General features: G+C 50.4%; 1 protein-coding gene across 2 annotated transcripts in view; it reads right to left on the bottom strand.

The window, feature by feature from the left end:
- Positions 1-13,858, bottom strand: part of Drak (Death-associated protein kinase related) — a 269,918-nt gene that overhangs the window by 17,879 nt on the left and 238,181 nt on the right. For both annotated transcript variants that reach the window (XM_075889174.1, XM_075889163.1), the window contains exons 4-5: positions 12,494-12,632; positions 4,838-4,964 (exon numbers count right to left, since the gene is read on the bottom strand). In XM_075889174.1, coding sequence (XP_075745289.1) covers positions 4,838-4,964; positions 12,494-12,632 — 266 coding nt within the window. The remainder of the gene's footprint in view (positions 1-4,837; positions 4,965-12,493; positions 12,633-13,858) is intronic.

Here is a 13,858-nt window from a genome sequence, read left to right as displayed (position 1 = left end):
TACTGCACACTATCGTTACGAAATGTCACGCGCTCCGCACAAACGCCGGAAACATTTATCGGTCGCACAACGCTTTCGGACTCGGCGGTACATGCACGTGGAGCATCGCAAATCGCTTAGTACGACACGTGGTATGCGGTGCATGCATCGAAGCTGAAGAACAACATCAAAGTATAGAGCTGAAGAACAACATCAAAGTACAGAGGCGACAGATTGGCAGAGAAGGAGTAAAACGCGCTACCGCACTGTGAAATGGACGAGCGGTGAGCGCATAGAGGAGGATAAATGGCTGACTATTGAAAAGCTTTAGTCGTGAGGTACCGATCGTCAGCCATCACCGGCCAGGCTGATAGAAAATAACGAAAGCACTGCGATGTGTTATGTTTTGGGTATGTCGAGGCACTTTGATATTCTTTACCTTACAGCTATGTTCAACAAGCAGAGAATGCATGGGGCAAATGTATCCTCAAGGTGATTTGTCCTGCGCGAAGCGTTAGCCCCTCCTTGAGATGCACCCCCGACATCGCTACAGCCAACGGGAACCAGTATAATTCAGCGACAAGTCAACATTGGCCGCTTGCTCTGCCGTCCAATCTGTAAGAACGTCTGATGCCACAATAATATTATTATTTTATTAGTTAGCTCATCTGGACTGCGATTTCGTAAGACGTTCCTCACGCAGTACTTCTCTATAGAGGCTTGACCCGCCACGTTATGCCTCGAAAACTGTTCTTTTTAGGTGAACTAAAAGTGTTCCTGAAACCCCATTTTAGGTCAGAGACAGAACGTTCCATAATAAAAGAATCGTCCACACGAGCGCGAATGGAGAAACAATGAGAGCTCGCGCTTCCTCGAGAGCCGCATGGCAACCTGAAACTGCAGCCGTCCCAGATATTCGCAGAACGAGCACTAAAACGACGCAACAGTGACCAAAATGTCGAGCGATCGCAACCGTCCACGCCCCTCTTCTTATACACGGAGCCGTGTCGCGTCTCCCTTCAGATCACGCCAAGACCACCGGCAGAGTTGAGTGGCAACCGAGACGCACGTCGAGACACGGAAGGCGACCCCGTCGCAACGATCGGTCAAGACGACGACGCCGCGCGCAGAGCGGTATAAACAACCGCGGCGAGGACTCGCTCAGCGCCCTGCTCGGGCAATAAATAAGCCCGCACGAAACCCGACAAGCGTCGGATTACGCGTACTTGGCATTCGCACCGAGACAGAGAGGTGCCACTTTCGAAAGACGCGGGATATATATATATATATATATATATATATAAGGTTGACGAGTGAGGTTACCTTGACCCCACCCCCTCACAAAAGAGTTGGTACGCCACTGCATGCGGTCACCATAAGTTGAATCATAACCGCGAATAAAAAAAAAAAAGCCAGTTTCGCCGCATGCAAGGGCGAAGCAATGAATGCGACAGCAACGACTTGGAATGTAACGCTGAGAACGCGTCCAAGCAGATCGAAACGTGCAGCGCGCTGCTCACGCACAAATCACGCACGAAAACAACATACACGGGAAGAGAGCAAACTAGCAACGTTTCAACCGCTAGACACTTAACGCGCTGTTTAAACAAAAACGACGCACGAAACGTAATCACTGAGTACAGATGAGTGCCAACTAACATAAAGTGCCCCAGTCGTTATACTTCGCCGTGTACGAAAAGCGCGCTCTTTTCGCAAGTGGGGCCTGTGCAGCGAGTGAAGTGACCTTTGTGGGCCCGGCCACTAACGCAATCGTTTCAAGTCAAAGACGAAGGCGCGCGCTTCTCCCCGCCAAAGGATAAGCGCTCGCGCACATGCATCTAAACCCCCCCCCCCCCTCCCCCCCCCCCCCCATTCGCATGGCAAAGTACGCGTTGGAGATAAGCGCGCGCAGCGCATCGTGACGAGCTGAGCATCGAGCGCGGGCGACTTTTTTGTTTCTTTCTTGAGTTTTTGCATATATGCCTTCGGGCCCTGAGGGTATAATAAATAAATAAATAAGTAAATAAGTAAATAAATAAATACAGATACGTATACATGTACGGTGAATGACAGCGGCGGCGGCGACGACGGCGACGACGGAAAATAACCAGCCGGGACTGTCCATATAATTGCTATCGGAATAAAACTTCATTCCAGACTCAGCGTCCAGGTTTCAAGTCGTTCGGGAGATCAACACCGGTATGTTTCTCGAAAGCACATCCCAGATCCCCTTCAGCCTATATGGTACGTGAGAAAAAGCCGTGAAATGGATACGCTAGCTGGCATTTTGCCCAAACTGCCCGCACGGCAATCTTATTCACCTTCTCGTCCCGTCGGGTGAATAAATTTAACGAGCAGCACGGTGCGAGGCGAGCTTTAGCGACCACGCTAACTGAGGCGAGCTTGAAACGCGCTGGTCTGTAACGCATGAACGGGCATGCTTAAAACAACAGCGGCTTTATTGTCGAGAATGCACCGAAAGCACTTGCTCTTGCACCCATTTTCCGCGGCGGATCTACAAGACGAAAGTTTAAGGGAAGATGAAGAATGGACGAAGGATAAAGATGGAAATGGCGAAGACGTACGAAAAGGTGACAAAGAATTCTTGAACAAGGAATGTTTGCAGGAGCCGACATTTCGAAAAGCGGACTTGTCTTTGTCAAGGGAGTAACCTTGACGAGGAAAGGTTGCTGCATACCTTCAAACTCGATCACACATACATTGTGCTTTACTTGGCGCGCCTGTCTTGCCTTCTAGCTTGAAGGAAAGGAGTGTAATCTTATGGGATCGATTTAGGCATAATAATAGGGTTAGGCACAATAATAGTGAGAACTAGCAGACAATTTCGGCAGAGGACGTATAGGGGATTTTATAAGAAGTAATTGTAATGCTAATTTCAAGAAAGAAAAGTGGACGAAAAGATAACTTGCCGTGGGTTAAGACCGAACCTGCGACCTTCGAATAACGCTCGTCATTCTTGCAACAGATTAAAGTTTTGGCACGTCTAAGTGAGCGTAGATACGCAGTGTAGTCCACGCCTGGACATACGCAGATCACGTGCAAGCCCTTTGTCGTGAACAATGCGTGCACGCGCTATAAGTTCTTAATGCAGTGCTGCGAAGCATGCAGGCAGGCGGCTGCAGAAGGCCGAGCAATGATGGTGCCTAGAACAAGACCATCCCACACAGGATGTGCGTGGCATTTTGCCGTGGGGAGCTTAAAGTTGCTCCGCTCGTTCCCCAAGGAGGTGGTTGGCAATGACGGTGGCGCCCTCTTCGTCACTTTTTTTTGTTTCCCTCTCTCTTTCTCTCTCTTCTTCTTCAAAATTAACATTTCACATTGTCGTATTCATTTTTTAAAATTCGGTAGCCTGATACTTCGGTGAAGGAGGCAGGGCATTGTTTGTTGTTATGCTTTTATTATTTTAAGATGAAAATTTTCCCACGCAAACCTGTCTGTCTGTACAGATTAACACAGTAATCCACTGCAATGCGTAACAATTGCGTTAAGCTCGCACAAGACAGTGTGCAGCTGGCAGGCAAGCACATATCAGCCACGTGGGAAGCATCTTGAAGCGATGCGGCCTTGGCGTTCTTGCTTAGCAAGCACGGCGAAGCCCGGGAGAAGTGAGAAACCCACTTGAAAGGAACAAATTAAGCAACAATGGAGTCGTTTTTTTTTTCAACTTGCATCAATCCTTGGACGACGAAGAGAGCACGGGAAAGCGCGGCAGGGACCAATTAGCGCGCTACGCTCGACTTTTTTTCAAGACAGGTGACCTCCATTCTCAAAAATCTTGGCGTCGCGCGACTTTTCTTTCCGGCTCGGTACAGCCACAATAGAAAACGCCGGGCAAACACGGAGCCCCTGTCACTTTCCCGCTCGTCTCTTACGAGGCCTAACTCCTCGCTTTGTCTACTGCAACTCAATGGCTACTTGCAACAACGTTTACGTATGTAAAACGGCGAGAGCGAGAGACACACACGCGCATAAAGGAAACTCGGCCTTACGTTGTCAGTATATACCACGTCCCTGCATTACACGACTTGTCAAACGGTGTAACATTGTATTATCCGGTCGCAAATAGTGCGAGAAGGGACACAGTGACAAGAAGACCACCGTGTCGTCCTTGCATTGTTTCACTGTGCCTCGGTTAATTCGCGACCACTGTATACACCAGCGAGCTTCAATCGTATAATTACCAACTTAAATCTGAACACGCAGCCCCATGCAAAGCCCCTTGCAATCTGAACATGCCAAGCCAGCCCCATCGAGATTATAGGGGGGAGAGGGGGACGCAAAATAAGCCCCATAGACTGTCATGACATGGAGGGGGAGGGGGGGAGGCACTGCGATCGCCCTTCGCCTCCCCTGAAGGGGAACTTTGCGCACGCTTACGTGCCCAACCACTTCCACTACCAACCAAATTGCGTCAGCAGTACGTATTCAGGAAATCCTAACGCTCAGTATCTGTACTTGGATTATTGTCTCTTACACGAACAACCGACTGCATAGGCCAAGTGTGACGACAGTTTTCACAAAGACTCCTATTACATAGCACATCTGGCACGCATACAACGTCACATAAAGACGTTATCATGCTCTCTCTCTCTTTCTCGGTTTCTTTGTTTCTCCCTGCTGCTGCAATCGAGCCGCATGCGTGGACGAGGAACGTGATTCTCGAGGTAATTAAGCCTCTGATGCAGGACAACGTATAGCGGTGGACGAGGACCTTTTTTTTTTTTTAACGCCCAGAACGCGCCAAGCACAGAAAATGTTTTCCTCGTGCTCGCGGTTGGCGGGCATAAAGGGGGCCCCTATACGCGTATATTGACACACGCGCGCGCTGCAGCCTCACCGACGTAATCCGGAGTGCCGACGATCTCGCGGATCTCGGTGCCTTTGCCGATGACTCGGGAGATGCCGAAGTCGCAGAGCAGGATGTCTCCCTGCGGGAACGATGACGTCAACAGCAGGTTCTGGGGCTGCAACGAGTGAGAAAGAAAGAGGTTGGCGTCAATATACGTAGTCGCTTTCACACGGTTTATTATCAACGAAGCACGGCTCGCAGAAAAATAAGTATGTAGAACAAAAGCCAGTCTGTATCATTTTACTTCTAGGCACTGCATTCGTACGGGGTGTGTACCACGGAAAAATACGTATTAAGCAGGCGCAGTTGCATTCGAATTAGCAGTGCGTCGAATACTGCAGCGTTCGTGATAGAATTAATCAATACTGCAACGAACGAGAACAGATACACAGGCCGATCGCTGGCCTAGCTGCCCTTGTTCTGCCCCTTCGTCCTTTCTCGCCTTGTCGATCGGCTAGCGCGCGCAAATGCGCGCGTTATGCGAGCGGGAAGATGTTACGCTGTGTCGCTGAATGGCGAGCTGCAAAATTGCCTCTGAAAGGCGGCATTGACTGCTGAATATATTTATTGGCACAAAAATAAGGCACATACCTGTACGCCAATATACACATTTAACGCCAAAAGCACCGATTCCTACAAATTTCGCTCGTCACGTTACACGAATATTGCATCAAGACAAATGTTATACGCAAGGCAACGAAAGAGAGATACGAACGACGACAAAGGCATCCTCGACTGACCGAAGGCGCTCGAGACGCGAGGAGAATCAGCACAAAAAAAAAAAAAAAAAAGATCTCACGTCACAGATCTGTAACACTCAACGTAACACCAGTAGGTGAAAGCTTAATTCGTGTTTTGCATGCAGCAAGTTATACAATCGGCAACCAGACCAGAGACCCCCGGCGAGCCGCAGTGACGTTCTCGGGCGACTGCATCGTTGCTACATTTATTGCAGCTTTCGGAACCTCGCGTGATGTTGGTAATGACGTCATGATGACGCCACAGCTTTGGAGGTCTGTGACATCGCGTAGACGTTACACAATGACGTAACACTATGGCTCAATGACATCGCGTGTTGACATCGCAGCATCGAGCCACTAGCGATGTTAAGTCGCTTGCGTTTTTTTGCTACGCTTCATTCGGCTGCTGTGTTCAAGGAGCCTAAAGAAAAGAAGAAACTCGCAGCAGCATATGTTGAGGCGACACGCCAGCACTTTCAAGTGGAACCGCCGCATGCAGTCCACGCAAAAGCTGGGAAACGCACGGGCGACACTTGGCGACGACGGCCGCTTTACGACCATGGCAGTGTCGGATAACCGCGCCTCGCACGCAGCTAAAGCTGTTACAAGTGCGCTCACTCGAGAAGGACCGCGACACAGGCAAAGAAGAGGCGACGCTTTGTAGGTGCACGGGGAGCCGACGGCGAAGGGCGCAGCAGTAAATCAGTATACGCGTTCGTCTTAAAGTCTCAACCAGGGAAAACGAAGCGGAAGGTGCCAGCACGCACAGCACTTTTATAGCACGCCGGGGCGTCACGCAGCGCACTTAACACGACGACCGCTGGTCGGTGCCGTAAACAAGAGAGTCTCCGAGTGTCTTCGCCGAAGGCACCACTTGCTTCCAGACACCGGCGTTTAATCTGTCAACCCGCGCCGTGGGTGGGCCGTATATAAACAAGCCCAAAGGTCCCGGCAGGGATTTGGATGTGCATGTATACGGCGCTCCGTCTGCTGCACGAAGGAAACGCCGGCTGGCGGGATTAAAAGCGAAGACGCCCTTGAAGTAAGCAGCGCGGCACCCTCGAAGAAAGTGCGATATATACCCTAACGTTTCGTTTCTACAGCGGGACTAGAAATGGCAAACCTGCTTTACTTAGGAACACTCGTCCGAAAACAAGCAAAAGGGTGAGAGAGAGAGAGAACCAGGTGACCCTCTAAGTCAGTCGCACAGTGGCGTTACCATATGAGACGTCACGACGTCACAGGCCGGCGAAATTTGTGATGTGAAGCGATGATGTCACTGTATAACGTCGCATGATAACGCACCAGTTCACATCGTCAATCGATGAAATGACTGTCCGACACGGGAGGCAGTGCTCTGTATGCCTTGGCAAAAAAAAAAATAGAGGGGGCGGGGGGGTCCGGTGTGTCATGTTCTGATCACGCCATAGGATAGTCTAGGTACTATACCATAGGGAATGAGGAGGCATTGAGGCAGACGGGAGACTACTAAGCGGTTCTCTTCCGCATCACTCGGTTGGTCGCACATGGCCAGTAGATCGGAGAGCCCATACAACTTATCGACACCTTTGGAGTGTCGCACATGAGCTCCTCGTACGATGAGTAAAACGCACGAAGTGCAAGCAAAACCACCGCACAGAGCACAGAAGTTGTGGTATAGCTCGGACTACGCTATAGCTAGAATCCTCCGCGCTGAAGCTGAGACGAGACAGAAAAACCCGAAAATATACCCGCGCTAACAAAGAATCAGACACCGGCCAGCGGTAAATGAGCAGAGCCTCGTCGCTAACGCCAACAAGTGCGAGTGGAGGCGCGGATACTCACAGGAAACTCTATGCCTGAGAGTTTTGTTTTCAGATTCGCCTCCAAGGCAAATTATATATTATTTTTCTTATTATATTGGACTGGTCTACCGGCCTCCAAAGAGATCTCTGCTCCCATAGGCATGGTATTACGCTGCTGCCGGGATCGAAGGCGCTGCAAGTTACGTGGCCACACACACGCACCGCTAACTCCTTTGACTAACACTGCTCCGGGCAGCAAACATGACCCGTTCATTTATGACTAGCTGCTTTTTAAAGCGGTGTAAGAAAAGTCGCGCTCGTTTTGCGAGAAACAAAACGGACGAAAGGCTGTCAAGTTGACGACCCCATCAAGGCGAGGGTCGTCTAAAGCGAGGACGCGCGACGACCCTGTATACCATTTGCTGCGCGAAGGGAGCAGCAGCCCACGACGTAGGAGTCGGAGCAGCAGTTCCTGCAGATCTTCACATGCGCTCTCTCGTTACCTCCCGAGGGCAGTTAAACGACGGGCTAGCATAAGCAGCGGGCGACCCACGCCAACATTTATATCGGTTCCTGGGTGATACATGGATGCGGCGCTTCAAGCCCTATAGTGCGGGCGGGGTGGTATAATGCAGCGGGAACACTGGAGCAACAGCACCGTCACACAGGATGTCCCGGCGTAAAGTCGGTCATCCGGCAGGTACACGCGCGCGTAGTACACATACGCACGGCGCCCCCTCACCCACATTATAGGCGAAAGTTCTTTCTCCTTGCGCGCTTCTATGCATCGCGCGTGCTGCAACCATCGTATTAAACGGGGGCAGGACCGTTTGGGCGGGCAAGTGAAATTAACCGCCTCGTTTGTACTCCGAGGTGCACATGCGCGCGGAGGGCGGACAGCGACGCCAGCAGTGGCGCGCTTCTGCAAGCGTGCAACAAAACAACGGGATGGCAAGCAGCGCCAGAAGAGGCCGCCGGCAAGGAGATCGGCAATTATACGAACGGCGCAGACGCGACACGAAAGCGCGTACAACGTTATACGGGAGCGCACGCCAACACACACCACGAAACGTGGCGCCGGCCAGCCTGACGCCGCTGCAGGCACGCCATCGGCGCCAGCGCGCTCGCGTTTTCAAAATCACGTCCATTTATCAAAAGGGGCACGTGCTCTCGCGCGCCGCCTCGTGTCGCAGGACGGTCTTGCGATAGCTGGAGTGTATTGCACACCACTTGGGGCGGTTTGCACAGCGCGACAGCTATAGCGCTGCAGGGTTACAATCGGTCAGGGCCTTATGGGGAAGGCTCATCGCTTATGCACGCCCTGTCGGCATTGAGAGCAGTGCATACATCGTGCAAGCTATAGCTAGCTGACCGTGCAGCGACGCCTATCCCAACGGGAAAACCGGGCCACGCGGGCTAAGGCCGAAGACTGAGTAGAGCAAGGCCGTCTTTCGCGTAATCGAAAGCATGGTCCTCGCATGTGCGAAGCACCCGATACGACGGGACGAAACGCAGGGAAACAACTAAATGAACGCGGCGGTTGCAGCATCCGGTCCGACCGCTATGCATGCATGCGCGCAAGCTGTGAAATATACTTGCAAAACCTGCGAGAGAATCTGTTTCAAGGTCGAAGTGCCGAAATTTAATATATTGCGCCCCGTAAACAAGGAGCCTGGAGTTAGCCCACTGGGTGGTAAAATGCGCTGAGTATATAGGTTGCAGAGAGGTTGCTGAGGTTTCGAATTCGGCGCCGTATACACGCTGCACGTTCACAATAGCACTCACTCACAGGAACCCGAAGTGCTTACTACTATGGTTTTCACGCATTAGCTTATTTGCCAATCTGTTCTATATACCGGGACCTGCGGACAACGACAGAGCCTTTGAAGTGTGCGGCAGACATCTGGGTGACCGCAGTTAAGCGAACCCGTCGCTGTACGTGCGCGGCTTAATGGCCTCCTCCCATAACAGGTGTCAAGCACCTCGGTCCAACATTTTGTCGTCACAATAGCGCACACGCCGAGGCGCGCCACGGAGTGCTCGACAAACGGGCACTCCGCGAGCAGCGCAAGCGAAGAGAGAGCGCGTCCTAAACGCCACAGAACGGTGTCACGAAAACTGGGGCGACCCGGCAAGGCTTCACCCGGCACAGTCACGTCGCGCCGGAGAGTGCGCCACGACGATCTGCTGCACCAACAGCGGCAGCCCACCAGCCAGCCTCGAGAGCGTGACCCCCCGCGCTTATGGTGAAGGGGGCGAGAATGGCGCGCGCGTAATCGGGCAGTGCGGCTAGCCATCATAACGCCGCTCCTTGAGCAAGAGCCCGCCTATATAGAGACCGGACCTTCGAGGACGCGCTATATGTTTTTCTCCCGAATATGCCACGCTTTCACTCACGTGCATACAATGTAGAGGTGCTGCAAACACCGCGCCCCGCAGCTGTGAACTTGAATGGCAAGGATCTCCCATATCTTCGATTACGTCTACCTGGAGAGCGGTGCAAGACACCGATGACACACAGTCTCACCCTATTTGTTATACAGATATGCGTGTTCCAATTTAGGCTACGAAGCTCGCACTGATGTTTAGGGCAGTCTCTCCTTCACCGTCGTCCGTGCGCCACGTTCGCATCCATTCAACCATTGTACGATTCCCGTTCTCGGTTGCGGTGACTTTCCAGTACCCTGCTGTCCTCCTCAACATTACACACACTTACAACGGCGCAACGCCAAATAGACTGCTGGACTAGTTTTCTGCGAGAATAACGAAGAAACACACCGAGTTGGTGGCCGTTCTGATTTGCGAAGTGCACCGATTGAGGAAAAAGAGGGAAGACGGGGACCAATGCTACTTTGCATCGCGATTGTTGCGTACTTCACGATACCGGTCTAATCCTAGTTTTATTCTACGAAATTTTCCAGAAATGCAACGAGCTTTGAATTCGGCGGTATAAAAAAATCACGCGTCATATAAAAACTAAAAGTGCTCAAAACGAGCTAACAACGCAGTGTCATAACGATATAATTCCGCTTGATGCAAGAACGCCCCTAAGAACAAAATGCTAACGTACAACGGCGATTGCTGAAGCGTATTGCACGCGCTCTCGTTCCTTTCCATTTCAGCCTACATCATCTTTTCAGACCGCAATATCCTTGCAGAGCGTGTTTTTTTTTTAGGATTACGAAAGCACGTCACGGAGAGGGCCAAGCATACCTGTCAACTTGATAGCATATGTCATATTTTTCTCGATTCTATTACTGCTCGTGGTCGACAGAGGAAACAATACACACAGAGCCTATTACACAGTTAGGATGACGGCAACACACGGAAATTAAGAATTAACGACCGCTATGCGGCGCTCCCAACGCGTCCGCGGGGTCTAAAGTCCGTTCGCAGGCCCACATCGTCCTCGGAACGCAAACGAAGAGGCACGGCCGGCCGTCGCCTGACCTAACCTAACCTGTCGAGACAACAGGATGTGCACATCCGAACTCGATCGTATACATAGGGGCGCATTCCCATATAGCTCTCGGCGTGCGCCGAGGTCAGATCCGCCCGACAATCCACTACAAGAGGACCGCTGGTGATGGAGTGCGCGAACGTGAACAGTCTGTATATAACTACTGATGAAACGTTATAACTAAGCCCGCTGTGGGCGTAGCGGTCGCCCGCTGTCAAAAATCCGAAGAGCGATTTCAAACCGCGGGTAATTTCTCACGCGTGACATCGCACAGCCATAATTGCTTCACTATGTCTCGTCGCATAACTCATGGTGAACGTAATATGCACGTAGGCCCTGGTGTCGCGCAAGCATCCAGTTTTCCTGGTTTGCTTTTCTGTTTTCTCTTTCTTTTACGCGCTTGCTATATAACGAGGTCTAGGAGATAAAATGCGTTATCGCGGTAAATCTGCCTTTTTTTTTTTCACAGACGGTACCGATGCAGACAATACGCTCCTCTTCGCGTGATTGATTCGTGTGTTGACTTACTATAGGGAATGAACTGGAATGCGGCGACAACTTATGTACAGAAGGTTGTTCATCTGGGCATCCCTATAGCTTATCTGTTTGTTCCATTGCGGAATAACACGTTCAAGTGTGGCGTTCAGTTGGCTGCACTCTCGCAGTTCAATCCGGGTGCTAAGAAAGTGAACACCCAGCTATGTTTCGCGGCGCTTTTCATGCAAATGACACTCGTCGCCGGGCTGCGCATCGTATTGAACGTATAAGCGTGCCTATCGGGGTAGGTACACTTTGCGCCTTTTTTCGGCGGCTTGCTGCGGGCCCTACTATAACTGAAGAAGAAATGGAAAAGAAAAATAATATAAAACAATCAAAGGTGCCTTTAGGTTCATATAAATATTCTAGCATGTGAATATTACCGACCGCCGCCACATTCTTGCAAAATTTCATTGGCGTGAAGCGCGCAGGTTTTCGGGACGTTTGAATATTTTAGGTCAACTACAAAAAGTTTGCGGGTGGTGTTCTTAAAGCATCTATATGCATCTGGAACCTACGTGAATTGCGGCACAGTGCTGAAATTTCAACTTATTGTTCCAGTGGTTCTCTGTAATATATAGAAAGGTATGGCGCATTACGATAACTAGCTCTGTTCACCAGATATCTTTTTTAAGCGGCACGAGCAACGAGCGACACTTGTTTGTCTTCCACGAACTTCCGGTCAAGCAGTTACTTCCGGTTTACTAAATATTCAAAATAAGTCTTGTAAAAAATAAAATTGGTCCGAAATCAATGGTATACACTGGCTCAAGTGAAGAGTTATATAGGGTACATACAATATCATAGCAAAAGTTTACTTAATATGAGGACCAACTTACTGTAAGAATGATCAGTGAACATTAACTGACAGAGTTCTTTGCAGGAGCACACGGATTACTTGCGAGAGGCTGTGATCGTTGCGGCACCTGGCAGATCAGATCTCAACCAAGCGCTTCTCTCTACGTGGACTCCGAGATCAGGTTTCCGCGCGCGCAAAACAGTAGACCAGGGAACGCCGGCATGCGAGTGCCGCGACCAGAGCGCTAAGTCGACGATTAGGGTCGCCTCCATGTTTCTTTTGTTTCCCCCCACAATCTGTAAGACGGCGTCACATGCTCCTCACCTTGATGTCTAGATGAGCAATGTTTCGTTCGTGTAGGAACTGGACTGCTTCGAGGATCTGGCGCATCAGCCGCACAACGTCCTTCTCAGGAAGGCACTCCTCGCTGTCCAGAACGTGCTGAAGCTCACCGCCGGCAGCCCTGCGTGTAGGTGCGAAGCACAGCGAATGCGTGAAGAAGGAGAATGTTCTTGGCACGTTCGTGGTATACCAACTCCGCAACGCGCTAATGGTATGAAATAGCAATTATCATTTGCAAACAGCTTAGGTTTGGATGGATCTATCTATCTATCTATCTATCTATCTATCTATCTATCTATCTATCTATCTATCTATCTATCTATCTATCTATCTATCTATCTATCTATCAGTTATGGTGTGATTACGTTTCAACTGGAATTACTGACAAAAGCAATTTTAAAGGAGACGTCCGCGTCAGTGAAGAAGGTGCGCATATTCGAGCTTTCGTTCAGCAACAAGGCGGAAACTGGTTTCGAACAAAGCGGCGTGCAACATAACGTTCCAAACAACGGCAACGCTTATACGCATGCGATACGACTTTCAATTTTGAAAGAAAGAAAGAAAGAAAGAAAGAAAGAAAGAAAGAAAGAAAGAAAGAAAGAAAGAAAGAAAGAAAGAAAGAAAGAAAGAAAGAAAGATTGGAAGGTCACAAAGCGGCTCTTTGCAACTCGGCGCTACGTGTACGTGGGAACGATCCCCGGACAAAGGGACGTTTTGTTCTGGGCCGTATCGTGTAACACGTCCGCGTTTCTACCATAAAAAAAAAAATGCGCGAGATTTCATTCAATTCGGACGTCCGCGCTGCGCCACGAAACTCGCCTCGCCGCACGAATGTTATTGCTATCACTGCCGTCGATCTCGCCGCATATTTTTTTTTTTCCACGTTCGTTGAGGGCTTCGATGTGCGTGCACTTCCTTTGTTCTTGTTGCTATTGCCTGTTCGTACCGTTACACAGCGTGGAACAGTTATGACGTTCATAAAGGATCCTTTTTTTTTTCTCCCACAACTCGAATCTAAGGGCAGACAGAGCACACGCGTATAATAAAGAGTCGCCCTCCTGCGAGGAGTAATCGAACAAAAGAGACCTCACGAACGAACCGGGACTGCACTGTTCGAGCCGGAGAAAGCGAACAGCTTTGTAGGAAACGGCGAACGTGTATATACGTGTTAGAAGGGGGTGAAAGAACGCCGTCTCCCGTGAAAACCGCGCGGGCGCTTCTGACGCAACGCGACGACTACGGCGGCACACGTCGTTCGAAAAAAACCTCCCACAAAAAAGGTCCCCCTCCCGACATGTGGGTTAATCGTCGTCCCTCGTGTCTGTTTTTCACGTCTGGCGCCTCAGA

The sequence above is a fragment of the Rhipicephalus microplus genome, chromosome 1 (genome assembly GCF_043290135.1).
Source record: "Rhipicephalus microplus isolate Deutch F79 chromosome 1, USDA_Rmic, whole genome shotgun sequence".
In the NCBI taxonomy this organism is placed as follows: Eukaryota; Metazoa; Arthropoda; class Arachnida; order Ixodida; family Ixodidae; genus Rhipicephalus; species Rhipicephalus microplus.
The sequence above is the reverse complement of the archived record's forward strand: the minus strand, read 5'-3'. Positions and strand labels throughout refer to the sequence as shown.